The sequence below is a fragment of the Vidua chalybeata genome, chromosome 15, assembly GCF_026979565.1.
Source record: "Vidua chalybeata isolate OUT-0048 chromosome 15, bVidCha1 merged haplotype, whole genome shotgun sequence".
NCBI classification, from domain to species: Eukaryota; Metazoa; Chordata; class Aves; order Passeriformes; family Viduidae; genus Vidua; species Vidua chalybeata.
Genome location: NC_071544.1, coordinates 18,590,245 through 18,616,752, shown reverse-complemented (window position 1 = coordinate 18,616,752; position 26,508 = coordinate 18,590,245). Strand labels below are relative to the sequence as shown.

Sequence of the window (26,508 nt, the reverse complement as noted above, 5' to 3'; positions counted from 1 at the left end):
CTGTATGTGACACAGCCAGAATCAGGCACTTTAGAAGAAGGTTTCAAACTGGACAATTCTTAAGCTACTTGCTCATCAAAGAAGTACTGTCCTCAGAATTGCTATGAATACACATTCTATTTGACCCAAAGGTACCAAATTCCCATGAAGAATTACATCCTCCTTCAAATGTAAGACAGTGGTCTGTCTGTAGTGTAGCTCCCTGGCACACAAACTCTGGATAGAAATTACTTTAGTACTTGACCAAGATGACCCAAATCTGACAACCAAAGCCACAATCAGGCTTAACCCTAATACACAATCCAGACAACAGATATTAACTCTGTGCTGACCAGCCACATCCACACATGTATTCAACTTAAAATAATTCATGTATTAATTATCAAAATGTCAAAATCTGAATTGCCATTACAAGGAAAGTTTCTGAGGATCAGCAGCTACAAAGGAACTTCACTTTTAAGTTTCCACAGTTACAGAACAGAACCATAGAAAAGGACCAACACTTCAAAAATTCAAAACTAAAACTGAAATAGGGATGTTGTAAATATATGGACATTGTCCTGCTTCAACTACACCTTAGGTGGCCATTCCCAGTAGGTATTTCTGGTTGTATCTAAGCAACTGCTTACCTGTATCTGTGATAAAATAATGTTACTTTGTAAAGAACTTGCAAAATACAGAAAGTCGACCTCCACATGAAAGAGTATCAGATACTATTACAATCCCCCTTCACAAATTCCAGCGTAGCCTTACAGCGGTTGCACAACAAAGTAGCTCTGAGAAAGAAAACACACCTCACCTCTACTAAATATCTCCTGAAGCTTCTGGTCACTGATCAGCGCATTGACAGATTCTCTTAGTGAAGGCTGCTCCTGCAGAATCTGATTTTGACTCTCTGTTCCCATCTGCCAAAAACAAACAGTTTTAACAAAGTAGAGCCTTCTAGGATAATAGGAACATTAGTTTTTACAAGGCAGCTCTTCTTGGACTGCAGTCAGATTGACAAGAAAGAAAAAACCCAGTTGAATTAAGAAAAATATTACTGAACATGCCAGGAGGAACAAATTAATTAACTATGCAAAAGCTGTATATATAAAATGTGTATTCATAGAAATTCTGAGGACAAAACTTCCACTGTAATTAACAGCTACACAATGACAGCTAGCTCTCCAACTGAACAATGTAGAGAGTGTCAGTACTTTTTGCATGCAAATGGAGGTCAGTGTAAGGACCTGGAAATGCAGGGAAACAAACACAAATATGTAACAGGGCAGTGAATGGAGAAAGATGGGTATGTTGTTGAACAGCAAAAAAAAAAACCCAAAACTAATCTGATAAGCACAGCACAAGGCTAAATTTACATTTCAACTGAACACAGTTCAAATACCTGAAATAAGCGTAATCCACTGGCATCAGACAGGAAACGTAAATGTCTGTCCAAAAGAAACTCCACTGGGACCACAGAGCCCAACCCCAGCTTATCTACTAGAGGAGTAAAGGTCTGTGATGAACAACAAAGAAAAGAAGTTACCAAAATGACTGAGCACACATACAGGCCAACAACAGTCAATTTCATGCTACTCAGGTTTTAAAAAATTAAAAATTTTCATTTCTCAACTTGTACTGCCCAGTGCTTGAGTTTTAATGTAAAATATTAGTCATTATGTCTAAGCCAATAATTCTTGCATTACAAGCAGAATTACAGACAACTGGATCCACTTTTTCATTGGATCTTAAAGAAGAAATGAAAACACCTGTGGTGGTATTTGGTTTTTCATACGTAAGCACCTTCTAATGCTCGGATTTAAAAAAAAAAAAAAAAAGCTTTGGTTAATAGTTCAAACTGTCTAACATATTTCAGATATAGCCTCATGAAAGGAGTGGTTTTATTCTTCTACAGAAGTTAGCTGTAAGGAATTTATACACTTTTTATTAAATGAGAGCATTTTTGGCTAGTGTTTTGTGAAAAACTAAAGTTCACAGCAAGTGTATTACTGATGTTCAAGATGCAGAGCAAATCACTAAAAACACCTAGTGAATTCAGAAACCTTGTAATAGTAGAATCAGACAACCTTGTAACATAACTTGCTGATGGAAGAGGAAGTTGCCAACCAGAGTCTTTGTAATGTGTTATCTGTCTCATGCTCACACTTACATGATTTTAACACAAGTACTCATGACATTTTTCCCTTAACAGCTCTCATCAAATTTGTTTACACTCCATTCTCCCGTACACAACAGAATAAATATAAACATTTAGTTACTTAGTTTATGCAAAACTATCTCCTGAAAGCAAACAGGACTACAAAAAAGAGACAATAAAGAATGAAAACACATTCTTAAGTGATATATCTTAAACAAACAAAAAAAGAAACAAAACCCACCATCCCCCACACTCCTGAAACATACCATTCCCTTTGTAATGCTAAGTAGTTGGTTTCCCATTGCAAATATGTACTTTGGTGCTTTGACTAACTCCAATCTGCATTCCCATGCAGTTATCTGAGTAGGCCTGTAGTACCTAGAGAAAGCTTCAATGTTCATGTGGCTGTCCAGAGTACGGAGGATGGAAACATTTTTTCAGCAAGCCTACAGATAAAGCTTGAATTGTAGTGGAAATAGTCTGGAATTATTACACAGTCAGCATGCAGACTATGCTAACACCCCCAAATCACTCAGATTTTGACCGATTTGGAAATCAACTGAAAGACGCTGACCCTGTGTAAAAACAGTTTCCCAGATGAAACTAACTGGAGTTCATTTTTGGAGATAAGCTGGAAATACACTGGAAGGAAAACTTCACCTATGGAAAAAACACTCTCTACAGAGTCTCTGCTGTAAAGGCCTGGTTTTCTTCTGCCTTAAGCCAAGTGCAATGAAGAAATCCTCAAAGAAAGATGCCATGATGAACTTACTGCTTTGAGCCTGAATGCCCATTTAAAACACTAAATTCAAATTCTACCAAGGCACATGATCCTTGACAGGAAAAAGTGTTTCAATGTATCCATGTATAATATGTATTAAAAAGCAGAGAGTAGGATCCCAAGCAGTCCAAGGCCTGTGGGAGGACAAAAGAAACAAAAGAAGGGGCAAATAATAAAAATTAAACAGCATAAAAATGAGGGAAGGATTCCCACATATAATGATCTTTCCTCTTCAGAAGTCACTAAGAGAAGAAATATATAAGGAATGCTCTTCAGTATACACTACTCATCAAGATGTTTGTAGAATGGGTATATTAAGATATGCTAGCTAAAATAAACTGTCTTTGTTTTTAAGTGTCATGACATGTAACTGCCATGTAAATAGCAATATGGTTAACCACATCAAGAAACATGAGAAAATTTTGCATGTCATGTTAGTTAATGCTGACAACAAAACTGAAATATTTTTTTTTACATTAGGAGTGGCCAATTTATGGTTTATATATCAGGCACAGCATGCAGTCTATTCTCTTCCTGAAGATGCCTTCTTCTGAAGATGCCATCTTCTGAAGATACCTATTTAATTGATGCAACAGCCTTTACCATACAGAGCTCTAGAGAGTCCTTTGTAAGACCAAAAGGCTTATTCTCACAATTCACAAAAGCCTGATATACACAAGGTTTTAAAATAGGGAAAAATAATCTTTTCAGACATATAACACATTTCTTCAGAGACTAACTTGTAAATATCACTTTTCTGTACAATATGTCATAGCAATTTCTGGGGTAGGAACTAGAAGCATACTGCCTCTCCAATGCCTTCCCAAAGGCACTATTAAGTGCCAGTTAAGGAACTCCTATTAGTAAAAGTCCATGCCCCAAGCAATTTTTGAACCTGCATAATGGTGCCCTGTAAAATATCCAAGCCTTGAGTTTCACAGTGGAGCTGATGAAAACCTTTGAGGATCTAAGGGCTTCTGGTCAAATACTCACCAGTGCAGGCCACTGTGCCTGTGAGATTCTAGTCCCCTGAAGCATAACTGGATCATTTCGAGGTGCCCAAACCAATGATCCTTCCAGCAGCAACACTATAACTTCTTCAGCATGGACTTTCACCCACGCATGTTGTTTCCAGTTACAGCCATCAAATTCCACAAAGATCTGATTAAAAAAAAAAAAATCATCTCTTTTCAGACACTTAATAGAAAATAAGATTCTTACAATCTTTACGGAAAACAAGACTGCAATTTTAGTAAGAAAAATCAGGGTAAGTATTGCAATGTTAATACTGAGAATACATCTACATAGCTATGGGAATCAAACGAACAATTACTAACCTATGAAAAATTATTTATCCCCAAACATACATCACTGGTTCCAAATGCTGTATTTTCCTATACAAAATTAAAGACATGAAAATTGTTCATCCCAAAATACAGATGATGATGACCCAATGCAAGCCTCTTTCACAGTAGGATTTTTTTAGAGAATCTCAATACTTTTACTTGGCACTTCAACAGACAGCCTATATCAGTATGGTTAACTGACACTCACAGAACTAAATGCTTCAGCCTGCAAGGTTTGCATTTGCAAAACCCACTCTAAATCAGAAGCTTTGTCTTGTCTTGTACATTAATAAACTCCCCAAACAAATGCATATATTTTGGATGGCATGAGATTACCCAGAATTACCTACTTGCTAGATTTTTAATAAGTGTATTTACAAGTGAAACAACATAAACCACACTACACACACTACAAATCTAAATCACTATTCTGAGATATCATCCTCTTTTTTTTTTCCTATCACAAAGGACAACTGTTAAAATAATTTGAAATTACATGGCAAGAATGCTAAGGTTACAAATCTCATTACATGCCCTAACAACTGGAGCTATTACGTGTTAAAAAAGTCACATTCCAATCTCTCATCTACAGAACTTACACACTTGCCAAATATAATCAAACATGTCAGATGAACAGCAAAAAATTACTAATCAGTTAAGGAACACCTTAAGCTGGATATCAAAACAGGGTTTTGTAACCATTACAAGATCACTGGGAAGCGACAAGGCACTAACCAGAGACAAACAACTCTCTGCTTTACCAATACACCGTATTAAAAGAAGTATTAGAGACCACTTACTCCTCCCTCCAGACTCAAAAGCTCAAAACCCAAGGGAAGAATATGAAGTAATTCTCTTGATGAATTCTTGAACTCCATCACTGCTTAAGCTGCCCTGCTGAGAAACAGTGTCAGACCTTCCAAGATATCCTTGCACCAATTCAACAATTTTCAGCAATATAGTGGAACCTAGACTGAACATCTTTCCATTTTCACCAGGCCTATAGCTTTCTTAATATTATATTTGTGCTACTTTGCCAGTAGTCCCTACTCAAAACACTTTGTGTCCCAGGCCTCCTAACTTTCATGGTATTGTAGAGCTTGCCTATCCATTAAAACAAACATGTCTCCTACTTCTGTTTCACATAAGAAAAGCAGTACTGTCCTTCACATGACACATTGAATTATTTTGCCATTAGCATGTACCATGTACTTTTACAATATTAAGATCAGATTGAGATAAAGCTCAACAGGTCTTTAGTGATCCTGTTCTAGTAAACATTTTGAGAAAGAGGATAATACCTGTTTCCATTTAGAAGAGGCAAAGCTGTTTCCTAATAGAAGCATAATTTTTCCTCAGGATTTCTTCTAGATGCTCTGAAGATGGGACAACAACTATGACTGACCTTTATATACATTTTTTGTGGACTAACCACAATTAGGTTACTCCGCATTATATCAAAGTAAGAATGTCTAAGAGCTACTCTCTGTAACCAAAACTTTACAGGGGAAAAAAAACCCAAAAATCTTTCAGAGGCTTTACTCTACCAGAAAAAAAAAAAAAAAAAAAAAAAAAACAAACAATAATGAAATCCATGCTTTTAAGTTTTATACTTCTTGTTGATTCCCAAGATTCCTGCCCTAGAAAGGTGCAGATATTCAACTGCACTTTTGTACTTCTATATGCCCAACATGAGACTACAGGCTAGCAATTGATACCATCCTTACAGGATACTATGAGAAAGGACAGACTTACGCAGACCAAAGAGTAGAAAATAAATTTTTCCTAGCCTTTATCACACCTAGTCCACATTATTACCTTAGAAGAGTATTTCCTAAACAGTGGTTGACTGCTTGGTGCCTGCCAACTCATCACTTCTGACAGAATTAATTTAAAGAGAACTCTTTTCCAATAGTATATCATTGCCATTGTCACAGCAGCATTCATTATGCATGGAAGAGTCCAGGAAAACACTGAATGTCCCACATTACTCTAAATTCTGACTAGACTATTTTACACAGTTCACATTTCCAGTTCTTGCATAGATTTTTTTGAGAATACACTGTTTATAGACAGCTACACCCCTGAAACAGTATTAAATGGAAGGGTACTGATGAAAGGAGCTAGGGAGAGAACTGCAGTGCTGAACGAAGGAAATTAATTCACATACCAATGAAAATGCAAGACTACTGATTGGCACACATGTCCAATGCACTCTGCTACAAGAGTGGCTCTTCAGCTGGATCTTAGCCCTGACACACTTTCACAATTCAGATAGTCTCAAACACTTGACACTTTTCCCTTTTGAAGAAACCCTTTCTGCATGGGTTTTTCTTTCCTCCTCCTTGAACAAGTTAGGCAGCAGCTAGAGTACACAACCACAGCTCTCAACTGCAGACACAGGGTGCCAGGCCCACCAGGTTTGCAGAGCCAAACCTAGCACACTGCTTTCTGCTGACAGCCGTAGGTGCAGTTCTAGAACAAGGACAAGAAAGCAGTATCACTGCTGGATGGACATCAAGGAAACAGCTCAAATTTGGAACTCTGCAAACAAGCCCAAAAAACTTATGGTAACTACTAATTTTTAAAAAACTGATCATAAAGAGAGCTAAAACTCTTCACAAACACAGAACCTCATTCCTGCTACCATGGGACACTAAATCAGACACAGCCCTCCAAAGCAAGCCAGCACTTAAAGCAAGTGCCTGCAGAACTGACACATGCAAAGAGACACTCCACCAATACATTTCAAGAGCTCTTTTTAGGATCTCCACCCAAGCGTTTCACTGAGCTATACTAGAAATAAACCAGACAAATGCTAAAGAGTGCTTAAATACACTACATGAAGCCCAAATTCCTACAACTAGAAACAAAAACTGAGACAAAATCAAATGAATGAGCCTCACTCAAAAGTCAGCCCTCAATATATATTTTCATATATAATTCACACTGATCGAGAATATTTAACATCTTCCCAGCGGAAAAACAAAACAACCCAAAAAAACCCAAAACAACGCTTTGAGGTTATATACATACATATCCGTCAGCACCAAAAATGTCCCAGACGTATTTGTTTCACGTGTATGTTACTTCCAACCACCGCACGGCGGTACCGGACCCTTCACATACCTGCCCGGTCGCTCCGCCGTTGCGCTCGTCGCAGGCCGGACCCGCCGCTTCCAGCCCGGAGCGCGTCCGGCGGGCCCGGCGCTGCAGGAGGGCTCGGGCCACCGGCACAGCTCGGCCGCGGCACCCCGCCAGCCCCCAGTCTAGCTCGGCCCGTCCGCGGCCCTCGCGGGAGGCTCGACCCGCGGCCTCGTCCACGGTACTGTGCGCCCCCCTCCCGTCCCGGGCCTCACCGCCAGGTCCTGGGGCACCGCTCCGCTCATGGCCCTCACGGTGCCGCTCCGCCAGGCCCGTGCGGGCAGCGCAGGCCCCGGTTCCGACCCCGCCGTCTCGCCTTCGCCCGGCCCCGCCGCCAGCAGCAGCAAAAGCCGCTTTCCCACGGGAGAGGCAGCCGCGTCCGCCATCCCCGCCGGGCAGAGCCGCCGCCGTCGCCCGAGCGCTCCGGCCGCAGCCGCCGCCCGAGGCACCGAGAGGCTCCTGCCCCGCGCTGGGCCTGAGCGCCGCCCGCCGCCGTCCCGGCGTGCACTGCGCGATCGACCCGGCCCCACAAGGCCCCGCGCGGGACGGGCGGCACCCGGGCGGTCTGAGGGGCCGTCGGGAGGGACGGGCTTGGCGGCGGAGCAGGAGGGCCGGTCGGCGGGCATGGGCCTTGCCTAGGCAGAATCGCTCGCGACCGCCAAGTCCAAAACCTGGACTTATCGCAGAAATGAAGGAGTTTTAACCTAAATTTTGAGGTAAACACACAGAGGAACCAGTGCCCGCGTCTCAGGATGGATCCCACAGACAGCATGAGGAACTGCTGCCCGCCCCAGAGGACCGGCAGTGCCTCACAGAGCGGGGTGCTTCACTTTCTAGTGAGGCAGACTTTGGAAAGCGGGTGCATGTAGGAAGTAATTAAGATACAAAATAAGTAGGTGAATTAATTTAGCTGTCATGATTAGCTAATACATCTGAACAGTTATCATGTAGCACAGCACAATGTCCTAAACTTGCCCCTTTTCAGCATGAACCACAAAATACTTAAGCATCCTATAGTTAGAAAAATGACACGTGATTTTATATCTGTTTCTGCTTGTGCAGTAAAGGTACAGTAGCAGCACTAGAAACTGGAGAGGAGCAGATGCTATACTCCATACCAGCACAGGGATACTGTTGTGGAAGTAGGTTGTTCTTCTGCATGTATTGTTTCTTCACTCTGGCAGAGTCCCATTTGACACTGAATTAGCAACAGCAAAGGCAAGTTGCTTGCTTTCACTTCCATTTATTCAAACAATTGTGCCCAGTTGTTTTAAGCGGATGACATTTCCTCTTTTTTACTTTCTCCTTAAAGGGACGCAATGTACTGGCTGGAACATGGGTAAGGCAATGCCCAATACCAGTTGAACAACTGGTACACAGAACTTCAAAGTATCATGGCATCAGCACTCTGTGCTCTCCTCCTGTGCTATACAGCATCTCTGAGTTTCAATTTACTACACACCACTAGATTTACTAACTCCCCTCCCCTGTTTTTTTTTAAGTACAGTACCTACATGAAACATTTCTGAATGGTAGCAGAGCCATTATTTCTTGCATCTAAGTGAGTGCCATGGTAAATCCAAGATCAGTACTACATTCTTTGAAGACCAGTCTTTGTCCTCATGTCTTAAGTTTCTTTACTGAAACAGTAAGATCATCAGCTGTGCACCAGAAATAGTACCACCATGTGAAAGATTCCAAGTGCTCCTATGCCTCTTCCCATTCCACCAGCTCAGACTCCCATTGCCATGATAAAGCAGACCACCATTTCCCATCTCCCAAGCATGTTGCTGGATATTCCAATGGCATACAGCACCAGGTGGGCCAACAGTGATAAAATTCACCAATACTAGGGGTTTCCTAAGTGTCATTAATAATTGACCCAGGCAGCATAGGTCATAAAACATCAATTTTTAAATTCAATTTAAAAAATACCTAACAACTTTTCTACGCTAATTCTGTTGTACCAACCTCTATTACAAGTTAGAAAAATTAGTTTCATATGCTATGTGTTAATTTCAAATACTATTTTACTGTGAAATTGTAGAGACAGCTACTGCTGTTAAACTACATACTTAAATGGCTGCAAAACAGACATCACAATTTCAGCTTGCGAGAAATCAGGTAAGAAACCACCACCCTACATCCAAAGGTGTCCCTTAAGCACTGAACATGGCTTCTCCCCAGACTGCCACCTGCACAACCTTGACTAATGGTCAATGCTACAGCATACAAAGAAAGTAATTTGCCAGAGTGGCTGATCCAGGGACTGATTTAGTGGAATTTCAATAATTTGAGATGCGGACACTCACCTGTACTGGTTTTCAACCCTCTCTTTCAATACTGTATCTAAGGCTACCCCTTCCATAGACAGCAGCCGTGTTCTTTGGAGAACTTTATTAAAATATATCCAAGAAGTAATCAAACATTTTCTAATGAGCCAGGAGAAAACTGAAGTGAGGAAAACATCTGTACAGAGGACAGTGCTGTAAATTTTTGTTTACATGCTTTATTTCAATGTTTCACAGTTTAATCATTGTCTACAAAAATATATATCTGAAACTCTGAGTCCTCTATAAAAAGAGCTGGTCAGCAGCAGTGACCCTGACAAACAGAATGTACCTTGTGATAGTGTGAGCACCTCCTGTAAGCAGATTAGTGCGGCTAGGGAACTCCTGCCTCACCCTGGGAGACTTCTGTTCTTTGGGATTAAAGCTCTGCACTAGTTCTGAAGGAAGGCATTAAAAAAAAAGGTCACTCCACTTCTGTATACTGCACTAAGCCTGGGAGGGGGAGCTGCAAGTTCAGTGTATCACACAACAAAGAGCGCTAACAAAGCACTTGGCACTCAGGGAAAGAAGACCTCAGGATGCTTTAGTACCAGTAAATTTTTCTTTGAGCTATCCGTTCAGAACAGCCTTTGTCGGTGATAATAGGTTCAGGCCGTCAGCAGAAGTACAAACAGCACACAAGCAGAGTAATCCTATAAATGTAAAGAGCGTCCTTCTTTGATGACAAGATGAGGGTTCTGTTCATTTTTACCTCAACATTTTCTGCTGTGGCTTTAATCAACAGGAAAATTACCGTCATATCCAATAACAAGCGTACACTGTGTTGGATAGAACAGAGCCACTATCAATGCTGTCAGCTTCAACTCCTTGGTACCCATAACTGGAAATATTTCTTACATCATCAATCATTTAATTCCTATGCTTACTAGTCACTAGTGTATCTAGCCACCAAAAATATGAACTGAGAAACTCATGTTTCCCCCAAATGAAATTTTTCTACTCTTCCTCTGCTCAGTTATTTGACTGTCTATAGAGATACTTGCAGTAATGGAAAAAAAATAAATTGCCTCTTCTAAAAAAATAACTCTATCTTGCATTGTGCTCTAGAAAAGACAAAGTCAATGTTCTCTGATCCTCAAAGCTTGTAACTAGAAGCCCCCTACCACAAAATCTCAGACCTGAACCCCTAAGCAGGGCAGGAATTTTCAGCAGCAAATAAAGAGTAGTTATTGACAGACTGCTTCCCTAATGTGGTAATAGAAGATGAGCTCTCTGAAAACTTTTCTACACCTGCCTGTCAGAGGATCTTTCTGAGCCAGCAGCTTGTGAAATCTGAATTTCCTAGAGATTACAGAATTCAGGAAAGTGCTGATGGCTATTTTAGGTACACCTGCAATCAACGGGCTTCTGACCTCCAGGCTTTTGTTCAGAAAAAGTTCTCCTGTAACTCATGCCTACCACCAGTCTCAGTCTGATCTGCTAGACCTGAGCAGCCATGGAGGTATATGAAGTAGAATCAGAATCATCCACAAAAACATAGAAGCCAAGAATCTTCACTGAGACAAACACCTTATCAAAAAAAAAGACACGCAGCACTAGAAAACTAGTATTATCTCACTAATACTAAACAGCTAAAGTGTAAAATTTGTAAGAAAACACCTGAACTTTACTTCTGACTATTTTCCTTTCTTGAATTGTTGGGGAGAGTGGAGAAGGGGAGGAGAAAGGAATGAATCACTGTATTAGTAGTAAGCCACTATAGAGAAGGCAGTATTGGAAAAAATTTTAAACCAGAAAAAAAAAAAAAAAATCGGAGAACTTCGTTATTCTGAAAGCTTTCTTTACCTTCCTAAACTAAGCAGCCTAAACAGAAGATTTTGTCCATACTTCAAGTTATTTTTCCAGTCTGTTCCCATCTGTTCAGCTTCCAGTCACAGACACACAACAGAGAATATTCAAGGGAGGCAGAGAAACCCACACAGAGGGTATGCCTCCCATATAGCACCTACTTTAATATATTCAAACAACATAAACAAATCAATCAGAAATTGTTACATCTTGTGCATGGAAAGGCTATAACTGAAGTGTAACAAGATGAAATTAAAGGAAGATGTGAAATTAAAGAAAAATCTTCTCCTGTGGAACCTCTTTGCTGAAGACTCCACACCCCTCAAAGAAGCGACTCATATTCAGTCATTTGTGAAATGGAAAAGACTTGCCAGCAACAATCCTGCCTCGGCTTCAGGTGAAAAACGGCAAGTATTAATTCTCCTTTTAGTATCACAAAGCCTATTCATGTAAAACAAACTGCTGTCTTGCGTTGCCCTGCTGCCCTGCCCTGCTACAGAGATGCAGTATATCCCAAAATCATAGAACATGCCGAGTTGGAAGGGACCCATCAGGATCATGGAGCCCAACTCCTGGCCTTGCACAGGACACCCCAAGAATCCCACCATGTATCCGCAAGCATTGTCCAAACACTTCTTGAACTCAGATAGGCTTGGTGCTGTGCCAGCCTCCCTGGGGAATCTATTCCAGTGCTTAGCCACCTTCTGGGTGATAAACTTTTTCCTGACTGTTAAAAGCTGCCTTCTCCACCAGCACAGACAAGTGGGACATTACTTCTAGCTGATGCAACTATGCAAAAAGGAAAAAAAAAAAAAATCTGTATCTTAAAGCTTAGAATTCTAGTGTGATGGATCCCTTGTGGATAAACACTGCCATAGACTACGAGGTACTTGTGTGTGAGGAACCAGCAACTGCAGCTGCACATTATTGCTACTTGCTGTCTCTCAGTGCATGCTTTTCCTATTTCAGCATTTTCTTACCCTCTCCAAGTTACAGACTCCAGGGTGAACAATTCTGAAGCCTCCACAAGCATGGTTGCCACCAAAATACATTTGATGACATTTTAATCCCTTCCAAACTATTTAAAAGGCTGGCTTTGACAGTGTTACTTTTAACTTCAGGCCTAGAACTGCATAGAGAAAACTTTGTATGGTCAAGAATTAACAGTGCCTGTGCTGTGCCTGTTCTCACAGGAAACGTTAATTAAAACAAGCAAAGTAACACACAGAGCTTAGCCTGGCTGCCTTCTATCAAGGGCATAATGAAGACAATAGTCACAACTTCTCCAATTCACTAATATTTTTTCTAATATTCCCCATGGCTACACTTAAAAGAGGTTCAGCCAAATTAAATTTAAGCTACAAGTCACAACTGAAAAGTGTGCACTTAAGTTTGGAACACCAAGGACCATCCCTGATTAGGTGGCTTCACTTCCATTTTTCAAGCACACAAAGACAGTTCTCTGTCACAAAAAAAACTGAAGCAGATATATGGGAGAACTGATTCATTAAGCCAAGAGGAGGCAAGGTCACTGCTGCCATGCCCCAGAGAAGGAGTAAGATTCATTAAGAAATTATAACTAAAAGGTTACAAAATAAAGGCAAGAGCTAAAGTCTGTCGGCAATGAAACACATTCTCCTGTCCCATGTGAACAGGAAACAGTGTCTGTAGGGTGTTAAAGAAGGTCCTAGGAGGAGATGCCCTCCTACTTTTTTCTGCTGCCAAAGGAGAGGAGAGAATCACGCTGCTATTGATCAGCAGGAATCTCTCTGTCTGCATCCAGTTTGCTTGTCTCTCCTGGGGAAGGAGTACGTGGTGCAGAGTGAGAAACAGGAGGGATCCCATGAGCTACAATCCCTTCCACTACGGGTGGTTCTGGTAGCCCAGGGTTGGCTACTCCCACTACTCCTGGAGGAAACCTAAAACCAACAAAAACATAGAAATTACAAGCTTGTCCAACAGAGTTATTCAAAGGAAAAGGAGCCATGCCCTCAGACGTGCTGAAAACAAATCCCTCTTTCTAACAGAAACGCTCTGAGATGGAACACAGGAAAAGTCTCCAGAGCTGAAGAGTAGCAGTGGTATCCTAATGCCAAATGACACCTGTTTGCAGACAGACCCAGATAGTCTGAGGTCACACACTAAGCATTTGAAAACAGATACAAAGTTTATCTCCAGTTGAAAATATCTTGAGGCACTCTGTGAAGGCACCTGGAGGGCTAGGAATTCCCTCCCCATCAGCAGGAAGGTTGTAAGCTGCAGTTATCCTTCATTGGGCTCCAAGGCAGAAAAAGTAAGAAGCTGAACTAATAAAACAGCTAGATGCAAGATGAAAAATAGGAGAGTGACAGTCATGAATTGTTAATGAACTATTCTTCCATCACTTCCATTCTGCTTCCCTATGCCCTCTCCATAAATACATCTCAACTCCTCTAGATCTCTCATAGAAGGAAGGAAAATCTATTTCCTATTTTACAGACAAGAGACAAACAAAAGGGAAGCAACCTGTCCACAATCACTTTGCAGTTTTGTAACAGATAAAATCAAATACACTCTGTTTAGACTACTGAACAAATCCACAGGACAGTGACTCAGTAATAGTCCATATCTGGCTACATTTAAGAACTGTGCGTTGTTTTTATATAGCCCTAATGCTATGCACAACTTCTAATGTAGAGCTGCAGACGTTTTTTGGAACATTCAGCAGGCTTTCTTATATTAAGGTATCTCTTGGGCATGTCTTCCAAGGATTTGGGAATATTGACCAGTATGCAGCTGGAATTTAATATGACCAAGTACATGTTAAATACTCGTACAACTTTAGAAGTGCTGCTGTTAATAAGTTTTGGGGAAGTGCTCATATAGAGTATATAAGAACAGAGACATACCTGTTTGTAGGTACAAGCAGTTCTCAAACCCCTGGCTTACTTCAGCAGGAAGATATGCTTGGATAACCTATGTATCTCACCTGTAAGCTGCAGCTCCGTTGAGTTCTGGGTGGACAGTTGCAGGATCAATATTGGACCACTGAGCTGCTAACAGCAAGTACTCCTTATTAACACAGTTTCTCAAAGCATCAGGTATATGACCTGCAAGGGCACCAAGAATGACAAAAAAACCAGAAAACAGGTAGGAGAGACTTGTTCCCTGCAGCATTTACAAAGCAAAGTAGAAAGGAAAAGTGCAAAATCTTTTCGTCCACTTCCACAGGATAACACTGGATATGGGAGACTCTCCTCTAATCATCTGGTGTCTGGGGACGGCAAGAAACTGGTCTTTTCCTCCCACTTCTATGATCATGTGAAAATTATTGCCACAAACTTCAACTGCCAAGCCTCACCTTTTTCAAGAGACAACATGTACTACTCAAGATAAAAAACATATAGTAAAACTGTCAAAGGAATTATTGCAAAGGATTTGGAAGATGTAGGTAAAAAGGCTTTCCCAGGGAAAAAGCCACTCTGGCATTAGGTACAAGAATTCTCAGAAGGCAAAGATACAATAATTAACTTACACTCCAGTTCCAGAAACCACTTAATGAGTCTTTTCATAACAATCAGCATAATCCTTGCAGTGAACTAACAAAAAAACACTAATTCAGCAACAGCTGCAAATCTTCTTCATTACCTGTAATAGCTCTGCGGATCTCTTTAGCTGCATCTTCTCTGGATTCAATGGAAGCCTGTTCACTGTACCAGGCAGTGTGAGGGGTGCAGATAACATTGGGTGCATCTTTTAATGGCCCCTGAGCAAAACTGGGGGGAAGAAGAAAGTTTTTGTCCAGAAGTGATAACCCCATCTGTCCTCTTGGGCATCACTGCAACCCAAATAACAACAACAACCACAAAAAAACCCCAAACCCACCAAACTGCCAAAGGAACCATCCAGTTTAGCTGACCCACCAGGTAGCAGCAGGCATGCAGGTACAACATTACCTGAAAGGCTCAGACTCATGCACATCCAATGCCGTTCCTCTGATTCTCCCCTCTTTCAAGGCTTGCGCTAAGGCTTTCTCATCTACCAGCCCTCCCCGGGCTGTGTTCACTAAGAAGCAGCCCTGACGCATCTGGAAGAAGAAAAATAGTACATGCATTGAGAATGAGACTTTTCATGGAAGTTAAGTGAATCTTGGGAAGTCTACTGGAAATGAGCAGGAGTCTGCAGTGACTAGATGAGGCCTGGAGAACTAGGAGGGCTTTCACTGCAAAGCTTACCACAGGGGAAATGCCTGCAAGCAATGCTTGAGAAATTTGCTTTGAAAATCAACAAACAAAACCACAAGACAACAAGGGCAAAAGTGGAACTCTCAAGTTCTGCACTCCATATTCATCCTAGTACATAAAAAAAAAAAAAAAAAACGAGGACAGGAACCATGACTCAAGTATCCAGCTACACAAAACTGGACTACAATGTCCAAATGTCTCTCATAATAGCACTGGAAAGCATTCATAGACTGTTTAGCCTGAGGCTGGCTTTGCAGTGGAATTGGGCAGAGAGGCATTGGCAGTGCTGTGTAAAACAACGTACACAGTCCCAGCCACACTACATGTAGCTCTAACCAGTGCAGTAAATTATTTTAAAGATAATTTGAAATTATGGAATCACCTAAAATATTCTATATAAAGGAAACTACTTTGCAAGAAGAGCCAATCCTATTCTTCTCTTAACAGAAAATTCTATATAGCACAAAGCACAGGCACCCGGATCCACACACTCCCAGCCTCCAAAGGCAGCAGGAGGCACACAACAGAGGCAGCAGGATTCACACGCTCTCAGCCTCTGTGAAAGCAGCAGTTTCGGTTTGCATTCATTTCCACAGTGCTCTGTGGGGGAAATCAAGCTCCTGCTGCACCTGTTTAATAGTGAAGTCATTGATGAGGTGATGGTTATGTTCATTCAGGCTGCAGTGCAATGTGATGCAATCGCTGTGCATTAGTAGATCCTGCAGGGTTCCTACTCGTTGTAAACCCAAGGATCGCTCCACTCCATCCGGCAGATAGGGATCATAGAAAATCACGTTGAAGCCAAAGGACTTGGCTCGCAGAGCCACTGCCTGTCCAACTCGGCCTTCACAAAAGAAAACCCACAATCATCAAGGAAAGGTAAAACAAACTTTAAAGACAAGATACTGGGGTAGACTGGGAGCCTACACTGAAGTTTACTACCAGGGCCCAAGGTATTGCAGCCCTGGAAACCCCTAGGATTGCCACAGGGATCCAGAGGAGGCTATTCAGTGCTGCTCCTACGTAGCTAATTCTAGTTCTTCCCCATGCAATAGCCAGAGCGTAGTCAAGAAGCAGTTCTGTTTTCAAACCAAATCTAGACTCTGAGACAGAGATAATAATCTGGCTACAAGAACTTGGAGAAGGAATTGGTAGCCACCTTCCAGGCAGCTTTGCTACTGATACAGAACCTAGCACAGAGGGAAACAGTCACTGAGAAGAGCTGTATAAATGTTTCAATTCTTCTAACCATTTGAAATCAAAAAAAGAGTACCCAATCCCCTGACATATACCCAGCTCTTGAAGATAGCCAGAATAGGGCATTCCTTAGGAGTCAGTGTGTTTCACAAAGAACAGTTGTAGAATTATCACTTTTCTCAGTATGCGACTCTTAGCTTCCCAAAAACATTCACAGTTCTCTTTTCAGTCTAACAATTCCCATCACTTACCTAGTCCAATGATGCCCAAAGTCTCCCCACGGATACGCACAGCACCTCCAGCCACCTCTCGAATCTGTTCTACGCTTGAGGCTCGATTCCCTTCCCGCAGAGCCTGATGCAGCCAAGTAACACGGCGATAGAGGTTCAAGATGTGGCAGAGGGTAGAGTCAGCAGTCTCCTCTACTGAGGAAGAAGGGATGTTGCAAACTGCAATGCCTACAAAGCCATAGAGGTCATATAAGATTTTTAGCATCACAATCCTAAACCAACATAAAGCTCTTTAAGCACAAATGCTGAAAGATAATTGAGTACTCCAGAACTCAAGAAACACAGAATTAATTTCAGAACCTCATTCTACAACAACACAGATATGACCAGCCATCATTTCAATCCCCCAGGAAATACCATTCCTTCCTTATAAATATCTATTTGACTGACACTCACCAGAAAAACAAACAAGCTGAAATGAGAAAACTGGGCCATACAAGCAATACAATCAACCAACTGTTTTAAAAGACCTTCTATCAAAAAGATGCACTCCTTCCACAGATACTCCTGACAAATTAACAGGCAGACTGTAGAAGCATTGAGACAGATGGCTGAGCTCCTCATGCCTCATGGTCCAGATGCTCATTGTGAGCATCAGCCTCACCAGGAGCAACAATAAGTAACTAACTCATTAAATGCAGATAGAAGTCCCAGGAGCTTCTCTAAATCCATTTGAAGTTGAGCTTAAAAATAACAACACATAACACTCCCACTCTAGAATAACATACAAACACAAGGACCATAAAACCCATGGCTACAACTATCAAGTAAATTAGTAACGCAGAGTTGAAGTACTAGAAGCATAAATTACTGTCAGAAAAAGGAAGGATGGAATACTGTATGAAAATCTGGTTGAAGTCCTGAGCAGTCTATGAAAAAAAAAAAAATAGGAGGTGGGAGGCTAGAAACATACCATTTCATTCCTGCTATCCTTCATTTGACAAACCAGCGAAGAAATAAAAATAATTAGATGGAAAAATGGTCTCTTCCCAAACATAACCCTAGTCACTTGCCAAACCAAGGCAACTCTTCTACCTCAAAAGTCCACAACCTAGCTAAAAAACTGGAAATAAAATCCAGGCAATGGTTGAAGGCATCACTCTTTCGTAAGCCTAGTCAAGAGGAGACATTTGGCTAAACTCAGACCACGTTTTCCCATGAGAATTAGGAGAGCAATGACCACAGACAATCCCAGATATCCGACTGTTTTTCTCTATCAAACTATTTCCAATTTTGCCATAATGCCACACAGATAACTCAGATGACATGAGTTCTATTACACAGCCAGACACAGATTTGAGTTAACATACAGTATTATACCTAAATGTAAAACAGCCCTTTGGTCTGAAGATTCAAAACACACAAGGAACAGTATCTTACCTCTGAATGAATTAAAAGGCCTTGCTAAGCATGAAAATAACTCTTAATTGTCCATTAAAAAGCAAATCTGGCCAGATGTAAGGCTCACCACACTGTTGCTCCAAAGCAAAAGTGGCAAGCAATGGTCTGATGGTGAAGGAATTTTGACTCATTTCACCTTAGATTAATGAATGCAGTGGGGGAAAAGGGAAATCTTTGAATCTGAATGAATCAAAGATATGGATGGTGACCTTAAGTAGAGAAGCATTAAGACTAGGTTAGGTTCCAAATTCAGCACAAATATGGCTGGATGAAAGCCAAGGACCTTGACAGGAACTCTTGAGACTATTCCTTTGAATCATCCAAATGAAAAGGCTCTTTTGACCTAATTCAAGCACTAGCCTAATACACACTCTTCCTTTATTAGAAATTCACCTGTTCTTACAGATCTGAAAATTGCAATGCTTGCCTACTTCAATTTTATATACTAATACCTGTATTTGATTTAAGCTTAACAAGACCTGCATTACATTAAGGAAACTTTAGAATCCCTTACACTTATAAAACTTAAAAAAGAAGGGGAAGGATACTTAAGTGATCCATCTCACCTAGGAGACTAAAAGGTCCAGAAGTGTCACTGCCATCTGTTTAATAAATAGCATCTTCTTGTCACCTGATCCAGACACTTTTCACATGCCTAGGATTCTAAAGGGATAACTAATAAAGTTTTGTATCAGAACCTATTTGCATATACAAAATTAAGAAGAAAACTCATGAAGCATTTACAATGAGTTTATCCTGCATCAGCATTTGCAGGTGGCTTTCAGACATCAGTTTGCTCAGAGGTCACAAAAAGACCAAAGTCACTTCACCAAAAGTTACCTAGACACCATATTCAGATTCTTGAATCCCAAACAACAATAAAGACACCAACATCAATAGCAGAGCAATCTGAAAACTGAGAATCTTTCTTTTAAGCCACCTACCAGCCCCTCTATTGGCCAGATTCCTAAAGATACCTGATACTGAGCAGCTCCAAATCTTTTTACATAGAAGTTTTTAAATGCACTCAGCTCATAAAGCACAAAAAGATGTGCAGTGTTCCATTTCACATTCAGTTCTGATCACAACAGACACCTAACAGTGTCATCATACCTAATTCTGCAGCAGATTTGATGTCAACATTGTCATAGCCACTGCCAATACGCACAATCACCCTGAGGGCTTTGAATTTCTCCAGATCCTGACGAGAAAGGGTAATGGTGTGATACATCAGAGCTCCTACTGCCTCATTCAGCACCTATAACAAAAACCAGTCCAAATCAGTATCTGGTTTGGTTACCTAAGAGGCAAAGCTCTACTTCTGAATCTTGCACATCTTCTTGCCCACCTTTTCATGGATTTCCTGAGTTGACTGAGCATCACAAAATGCCACTGTAGCAACATCCTTCAAGATGGGCATCTCCACAGTGCAATCTCGTCCATCCAGGAGTGCAACCAGTGGCCGTGCTGGCATTGGGCCATTCACAATAGGAGGCCGTATGCCTATTAAGAAAGTCAGCAGGAGTGACTACATGAAAGACAAGAATTCAGGAACCCTTATCTGTTAGTGCAATAAGTTGCTAATAGTATTTAGGAACAGATTAGGCAAAGAAAAAGACATGAATACGAAGCAAACACAGGGAAAAGACGCTGGGAAAAAAAGCACAACCACCTCTGTCACCACACAGATGAAGGAAAATAAAGCATGTATTATCAATAATAATATATGAGAGGTGATCTGCTCAGCAGCATGCCATCTTACTCCTGGCTCCTGAAACGAGTGACAAAGTCGCTTCACACCTCCTCCCCAGTGACCGGCCTCCCCTCCATGCCAGCATGCCCAGGTAATATTTCCTCCTTAAGTGAGCAGAACTTGTAAATCCACAGAGCCTCCGACAGTCACTAGCATCCGGCCCTTTCCAGAAGGCCGTAGGCAGCGCCTCCGCGGGCGGCGGGGCCCTGCTCGCCGGAGGCCGGGCGGACGCTCAGCCCCACAGGCGCGCAGCGGGTCCCCACGGGGGCAGGTGCCGCTGGCAGCTGCTGCCGCAGCTGCCGAGGGGCGCCCGCCCCGCCTCACCTTCGCAGATCCGGTCCAGACGCTGCCGCTTCACTTTGTGCCGGTCCATGGGCCGGGCGGGGGCGCGCCGCCTTCGGCGCCGCGGAAGGACCCGGGACCCGTCACTCGCCGCCCGCGCCGCTCCGGCGGAACCGGAAAGACGCGGCTGGGCCCACGCGAGCGGCATCGCCGCCACTGAGGGGCTGCGCGCTTCCGCTTCCGGTGCGCGGACCGGGGGCGTGCGGGGCGAGCGGGGCCGGGCCGGGCCGGGCCGGGCTCGCTCGGTACTCCCGGGTCGCAACCGGCTTCGGGAGTGGACCCAGGAGGGTGGTTACAAAAAGCTGGGAGGTGGATCCTGGGATGTAGCTGCAGGTCTTCCTAGAAAGCTCTCTGTGCATGAGGCAAAACAGGGAGTCATTCAGATCGGTTCTGCTTCTGTTTTGCCACTATTGGGTCTCCCACACCTGTCCCGTGCTTCTGGGAGTGGATCAGCGCTGCAATACCCGCTCATCCTGAGAATCCACTACATAAATCACGACAAGGACATCACTAAGCAAGTTCTGTACAGTTTATTGAAGAACAAATTAAAGCCATTTATTACACAAACGTTCCTGGTACCTGAAGTTCATACAGTTGATCTACTTCCACACGGCCCTTTTCTTAAATACTTCCCACATTCCATTCAGATACGCCACAGTATGTTTTAACAGATCTGTGTGCATTCCTCTTGCTGTATGTTGGAGTTAGGTGGGCAAAAAGCAACGTGTTAAGTGGAACCGCCAGCTGGCGACTATGTGTTGGGACGAATGGGTTAAAAGCAGATGACTCTGTAGAGGAGGACTGTAAACAGGAAGCTGGGAATAACCCTTGCTAAACAGGTGTGAGCACTCCAGTGACCCTCTGGCATGACCCCAGTATAACGGTGCCTATGTCTCCCCTTGTGTGCCTCTGCCAAGGGGTCGCTGTGGGGATCCCCCAGTTAGCAAGGGAAGGGAAATAAATTACTCTTTGGGGTTTAGCCATGGATTTGTGGCTGTCCTGGCTGCTGCCTGCCTGTGCTGACACTCACTCGAGCAGTTAAACAGTAGCAAGGTAAGAATGTTTGGCAAAAATAGAGTGCTTAGAAAAATGTGTTTCAAGGCCCACTGGGTTAGATGACCCTTAAATATCTTGAATTATTTCATAAACTGGTTGAAATAGTGACAAAACCATGAAGAATGGCTCTGATACCAGGAACCTGGAAGAGTCAAAAACCCACCTGTGTGGAAAGAGACAAGAGGATAGACTAAGGAATTTAAATTAATGAATTTGCCTGTAATTAAAAAATAATCTGGTGCATGTAAGTTGTTTGTGACAATCAGTGAGGCTACTACTTGTTTCCAACAGTTTGTCAAGAATTAATCCAGTGTCTGTGCTATATGTGGCTACTAAAAAAAAAAAAAAAACAACAAAAAAAAAAACCACAACTGGGTAGTTTTACTAGTTTTACCCATTTGGCTTGCATGCCAAACTTCAGAGGCAAGCCTTCTAACAGTACTGAAGCAGCCCTAGTCTTCTGGAGCACAATTGCCTATGGCCCAGGGAGTCTGGGTCATTTATGCTGGCTGACCTTCATGTCTGTATAAAAAACCTCAGTGAAAATCTGAGTGCATTCAGGTATCCTCCTCACCTGTCAACACTCTTGCTAATAGCTCTTCAGGCAAGTACTTTGTTGGATGCTTTAAAAAACCAGAAGGAATAGGAGGCAAATGAGGATTTTCCTGAGGACAGACAAAGAAATTGGAAATCCTAGAAACCCTGTTGCCAGGGGCAAAATTAGTAAAGAAAGCCTCATCTATCTGGGTACAGCTACTCTGTGCTGTGGTCCAAAGTCCTTCCATGTATCAGAATCATAAAATAATAGCATATGCTTAGTTGGAAGACACCCATCACGATCATCAAGTCTGACTCCTGGCCCTGCACAGGACGTGCCAAGGATCCCATGATGTGCCTGAGAACATTGTCCAAACACTTCTTGAACTCAGGTGCTTGGTGCTGTGACCACTGTCCTGGGGAGCCTGTTCCAGTGCTCAGCTGCTCTTTGGGTGAAAAACCTTTCCCTGATAGCCAACCTAAACCTCCCCGACTCAGCTCCATGCCTTTTCCTCGAATCCTGTCACTGGTCACGAGAGTGAAGTGATTGGCACCTGCCCCTCTGCTTCCTCTCATAAGAATGTTGAAGACTGCAATGAGGTCTCCCCTCAGTCTCCTCCCAGCTGAACAAACCAAGTGACCTGAGCTGTCATAAGCTTCCCCCCTCCAGTCCCTTCTCTACCCTCGTGGCCTCCTTTGGATGGTCTCTAGTAGCTTAATGTCTTCTTAATATTGTGGTGTCCAAAACTGCACACAGTACTCAAGATGAGGCTGCACCAGTGCAGAGTAAAGCAGGACAATCACCTCTCTTGACTGCTGGAAATGTTTTGCTTGATGCACCCCAGGACATGGTTGGCCCTCCTGGCTGCCAGGGCATACTGTTGACTCAGTTGGAGCAGCTTGTACCTCAGTCTTTCCTGGTAGTCTCTAAAGCGCATAATGCTGCTGCTAAGATGTAAAGTAAACAGCCCCTGTGCTGCTGCCCTGCCATGTGCCCATCTCTCTCACAAGCAAAGAGGAGAAAATTTACAGGAGTGATTAAAATAAGAACCTACAGGAGTGATTAAAATAAGAACCTACTGGCTCGTGTTCTGTGTTCCACAGCACTGAAAGGCAATGAAGGTGTCAGCAGAGTGGGATCACTGATCTTTGTGGTCTAATGTGGCTTTGAGTCCTCTGTCTCATGGCTTGAATGAATAGAAGTCCAGTCCATTTCACTGTGGAAAGCAGCTGCAGGACTGCTCTGAAACAAGGGGAAAAAATCTAATCCATGTTCTTTAACTTGATTGCTTCAATACCTGTTTAAGTACCTTCCCACAGGTATTTTACTTTAAAGTAAAACTTTCCTCCAGGAAAGTGAAATATTTGATTTGGTTCCTGTCCTGGTTTTGGCACACATCAGTGAGAGGGGGCATGGCCAATACCCTAATATTATTTGATACCACCTCACATCATTGCTAGGGGCAGAGAAAGGAACTCTCACTTCTGAGGAGAAGGGGTTCCTTCTGGTGGGAGAAAGCATGGTTGGGAAAAGCCAGTCAGTATTGTCAGACTTTCAGTGCAAATAATACCTTTTGTTATTAATATTGTTGCTGTTACTGTTCCTTATCTCATTCCTGTTTCTTATCTCCACCCGTGATCTTTGCCTTTTTTGCTTCCAATTGAAGGAAGGCAGGGGAGCAAGCAGCGCAGTTTTAGTGGGAGAACTAAACTGGGAAATACTCTTCCAAAACCATGAGAGTTCCATTATTTTTCCGACTACAGTGAACAGCTACAACCCCTAAGGCCTGGGTTTGTCTTGCCACTGCCATATCCACTGTCCTGCAAGCTAATTAAGCTCCACTTGAGACAAGAAGAGACAATATGCATCATGGATATATCTGGATCAGAAAAATGGGCTCACAGTGCATCACTTAAATGTCTTTGAATCAAAATATAGTGTAATGCACTATTAAAACTACTTATTTTGTCTATGTTCTTGCCTCTGAAAAAATTTAGACTTAAGGTAGTAGAGCAGTGCTAAGGTACTCCTCCTTTCTTCTCTTGAAAAAGTATTTTTGCTTTCCTTTTACAAATAATTTTTCTTCTGAGCTGCTCATGCCTTAAATTGATTCTGTCATCCAAGCATGTGCACACTAACCTTTGCCTTAACTAGTTGGTGAAAAGGGACTTAGAGAGTCTCTGATCCAACATCTTTGTACTAGTCAGTACAGACTCTTACAGATAACCTGTTCTAGCACTGCACCAATGTCTTAGTGAAAAAATTTTTTCATAGCACTCAGCCTGAACAACCCAAGATGGAATTTATGGCCATCATAATTTCTTGTATCACCTGCCATTTGGGTTTATTGCAAATTTGCAGCTCACCTTTAAGTAGCTGTAGGGTGGTAGTAGATAGTCTCTCAAACAAGCCCAGGTCTGATAATCTGTAGGTCATGTGCTACCATCTTGGTAGCCCTCCCTTGGACCCTCTGTTGTTCCTCCACATCCCTCTTGAACTTCAGGGGCAGGAAACTGCACACAACAGTCCAGGTGTGGCCACTCCACTGCTAAGCAGACATGAATAACTTCTTTCAGTCTCTGGCCATGTTCTTCCTAATACAGTGTGGTGTGTGGGTTGTTTTATTCACAATCACATCTTGCTGGTATCCATGGCAACTTCCTGGTCCTTCCAGCAGGACTGCTTCTCATCCACTCAGTCCTCAGCCAGGAAAGATGTATGTGGTCACTGTGCCCTGTTTCAGAACTCAACGGTCCTTCCTAAACATCAAAAGGCACCTGTTGACCCAGTTCTTTCATTTCTCAAAGTCCCTCTAGACTGAAGTTATGTTGTACAGCATGTCCATTGCTCACCCTGAATTTTTTATCATCATAAATTTCTTAGTTCCCTTTTCCTGTAGAATGACTTACAATTATTCTCACTGAAGATATAGTCTACCCATTGAGCTGTATGACTGTACTTAATCAGACAGACACCTAAACGTCTCTGACCTTCCTGCTGTGACCCACACTGAGGGTAAAATGCAAGGGCAGCTTTGAATTCTTTACTCATAGGAACAAAAAAATAAAACTGTCTGAGCCAGAAGTGGCCAAGTATCCCAGGGACTGAAACACAAAACTATGGGTAGCTGCTATGGATGTCAAACCCCTGTACCTTCTTTGGCAATGAGCAGCCAGAGCTGTTTAGGGCACTAGCACTCATGCTAGGAAATGGAGGAGGTTTTTATTTGGTTTTCCATAAATACAGACATCAACTTCTGCTGGGTTGTTTGCATTAGGTTAATATTTCTGTAGTGTACAGGTGTTACTATTAGCTGTAAATGTCTGCTGTCTGTCTCTAGCCCTGTAAAGAGCAGAGTGTGGTGCTGTAAATATTAGCCCAGGCAGAGAAGTGTTTGCTCAGCCCTCCTCTGTGCTACCTTCCCCAGTAGTTCTCTGATAGTACTCCTGACAAATGGCCAAGACTCAGCATCTTTTGCACTTCCCAGTAACGTGCTCTGGTTTGGACTCAAGAAGGGTTGTAGTGGTCAAATCCTGAAAAAAAGCAGCAGAAGCACCAGCATGCTGTAATCTTCATAAGATTAATACTACACAAAATAAGGTACAACTAAGTAACTCAGCACCTACAGCAAACAAATACTTCCTTGGTAAAATCCACTCTTCACTGGTTGTGGCAGTCATGGATGTCGAGATGAAATGTCTAGTATATCACTGGAACTGATACTTGCTTTAATATGGTGATATACAGTAAATTCCACACAGAAGAATTCTCACAGCAGTTCCCTGCAGTAAGCAGGAGGACTAATCTTTCTTAAAAACCTCAAGAAGAGGAGGGCACCACTGAATTAGATTGTGAACACTTAATGTATTTGCACAGTTATTACCTTTTCTGTTGGGGTTTTCAGGCAGATGGGGTAGGTCTCTCTATTTATGCAAACAACTGGCTTACAAAAGTCAGTTGTTGCCACATTTTCATATACTAATCTTTGATGTGCACGTGTTGGACTGTAACTTTTTCGCACTGGTTAATTTGATTTTAGGATGCAAATTAAAAGGAAGCATCTGTTTAAAAGAAGCACAGCTGCCTAAATGCCATATGGGCTCTCAGAAATGCCATCTTTTGTGTGGCCGCAGACAAGCAGCTCAATCAAGACAG

The 26,508-nt window shown here is 42.4% G+C and overlaps 2 protein-coding genes across 4 annotated transcripts in view; both read right to left on the bottom strand.

Moving 5' to 3' along the window:
* Positions 1-7,830, bottom strand: part of KDM3B (lysine demethylase 3B) — a 48,304-nt gene extending 40,474 nt beyond the window's left edge. For both annotated transcript variants that reach the window (XM_053956593.1, XM_053956594.1), the window contains exons 1-4: positions 7,630-7,830; positions 3,918-4,085; positions 1,388-1,501; positions 800-905 (exon numbers count right to left, since the gene is read on the bottom strand). In XM_053956593.1, coding sequence (XP_053812568.1) covers positions 800-905; positions 1,388-1,501; positions 3,918-4,085; positions 7,630-7,800 — 559 coding nt within the window. In that variant the 5' untranslated portion in view covers positions 7,801-7,830. The remainder of the gene's footprint in view (positions 1-799; positions 906-1,387; positions 1,502-3,917; positions 4,086-7,629) is intronic.
* A 5,343-nt stretch (positions 7,831-13,173) lies between these two features.
* Positions 13,174-20,907, bottom strand: LOC128795625 (C-terminal-binding protein 2). 2 transcript variants are annotated; one of them, XM_053956591.1, is made up of 10 exons: positions 20,742-20,792; positions 20,427-20,521; positions 20,013-20,167; positions 19,778-19,922; positions 17,225-17,431; positions 16,406-16,620; positions 15,489-15,619; positions 15,181-15,308; positions 14,522-14,642; positions 13,174-13,472 (listed from the first exon to the last, which is right to left on the bottom strand). In XM_053956591.1, exons 2-10 carry the CDS (start codon positions 20,500-20,502, stop codon positions 13,301-13,303), a joined length of 1,350 nt encoding a protein of 449 aa, XP_053812566.1. In that variant the 5' UTR covers positions 20,503-20,521; positions 20,742-20,792; the 3' UTR covers positions 13,174-13,300. The 2 variants fall into 2 exon arrangements, with proteins under 2 accessions (XP_053812566.1, XP_053812565.1); XM_053956590.1 differs by lacking the exon at positions 20,427-20,521 and having other exon boundaries at positions 20,742-20,907.
* Between the last annotated feature and the right edge of the window lie 5,601 nt (positions 20,908-26,508).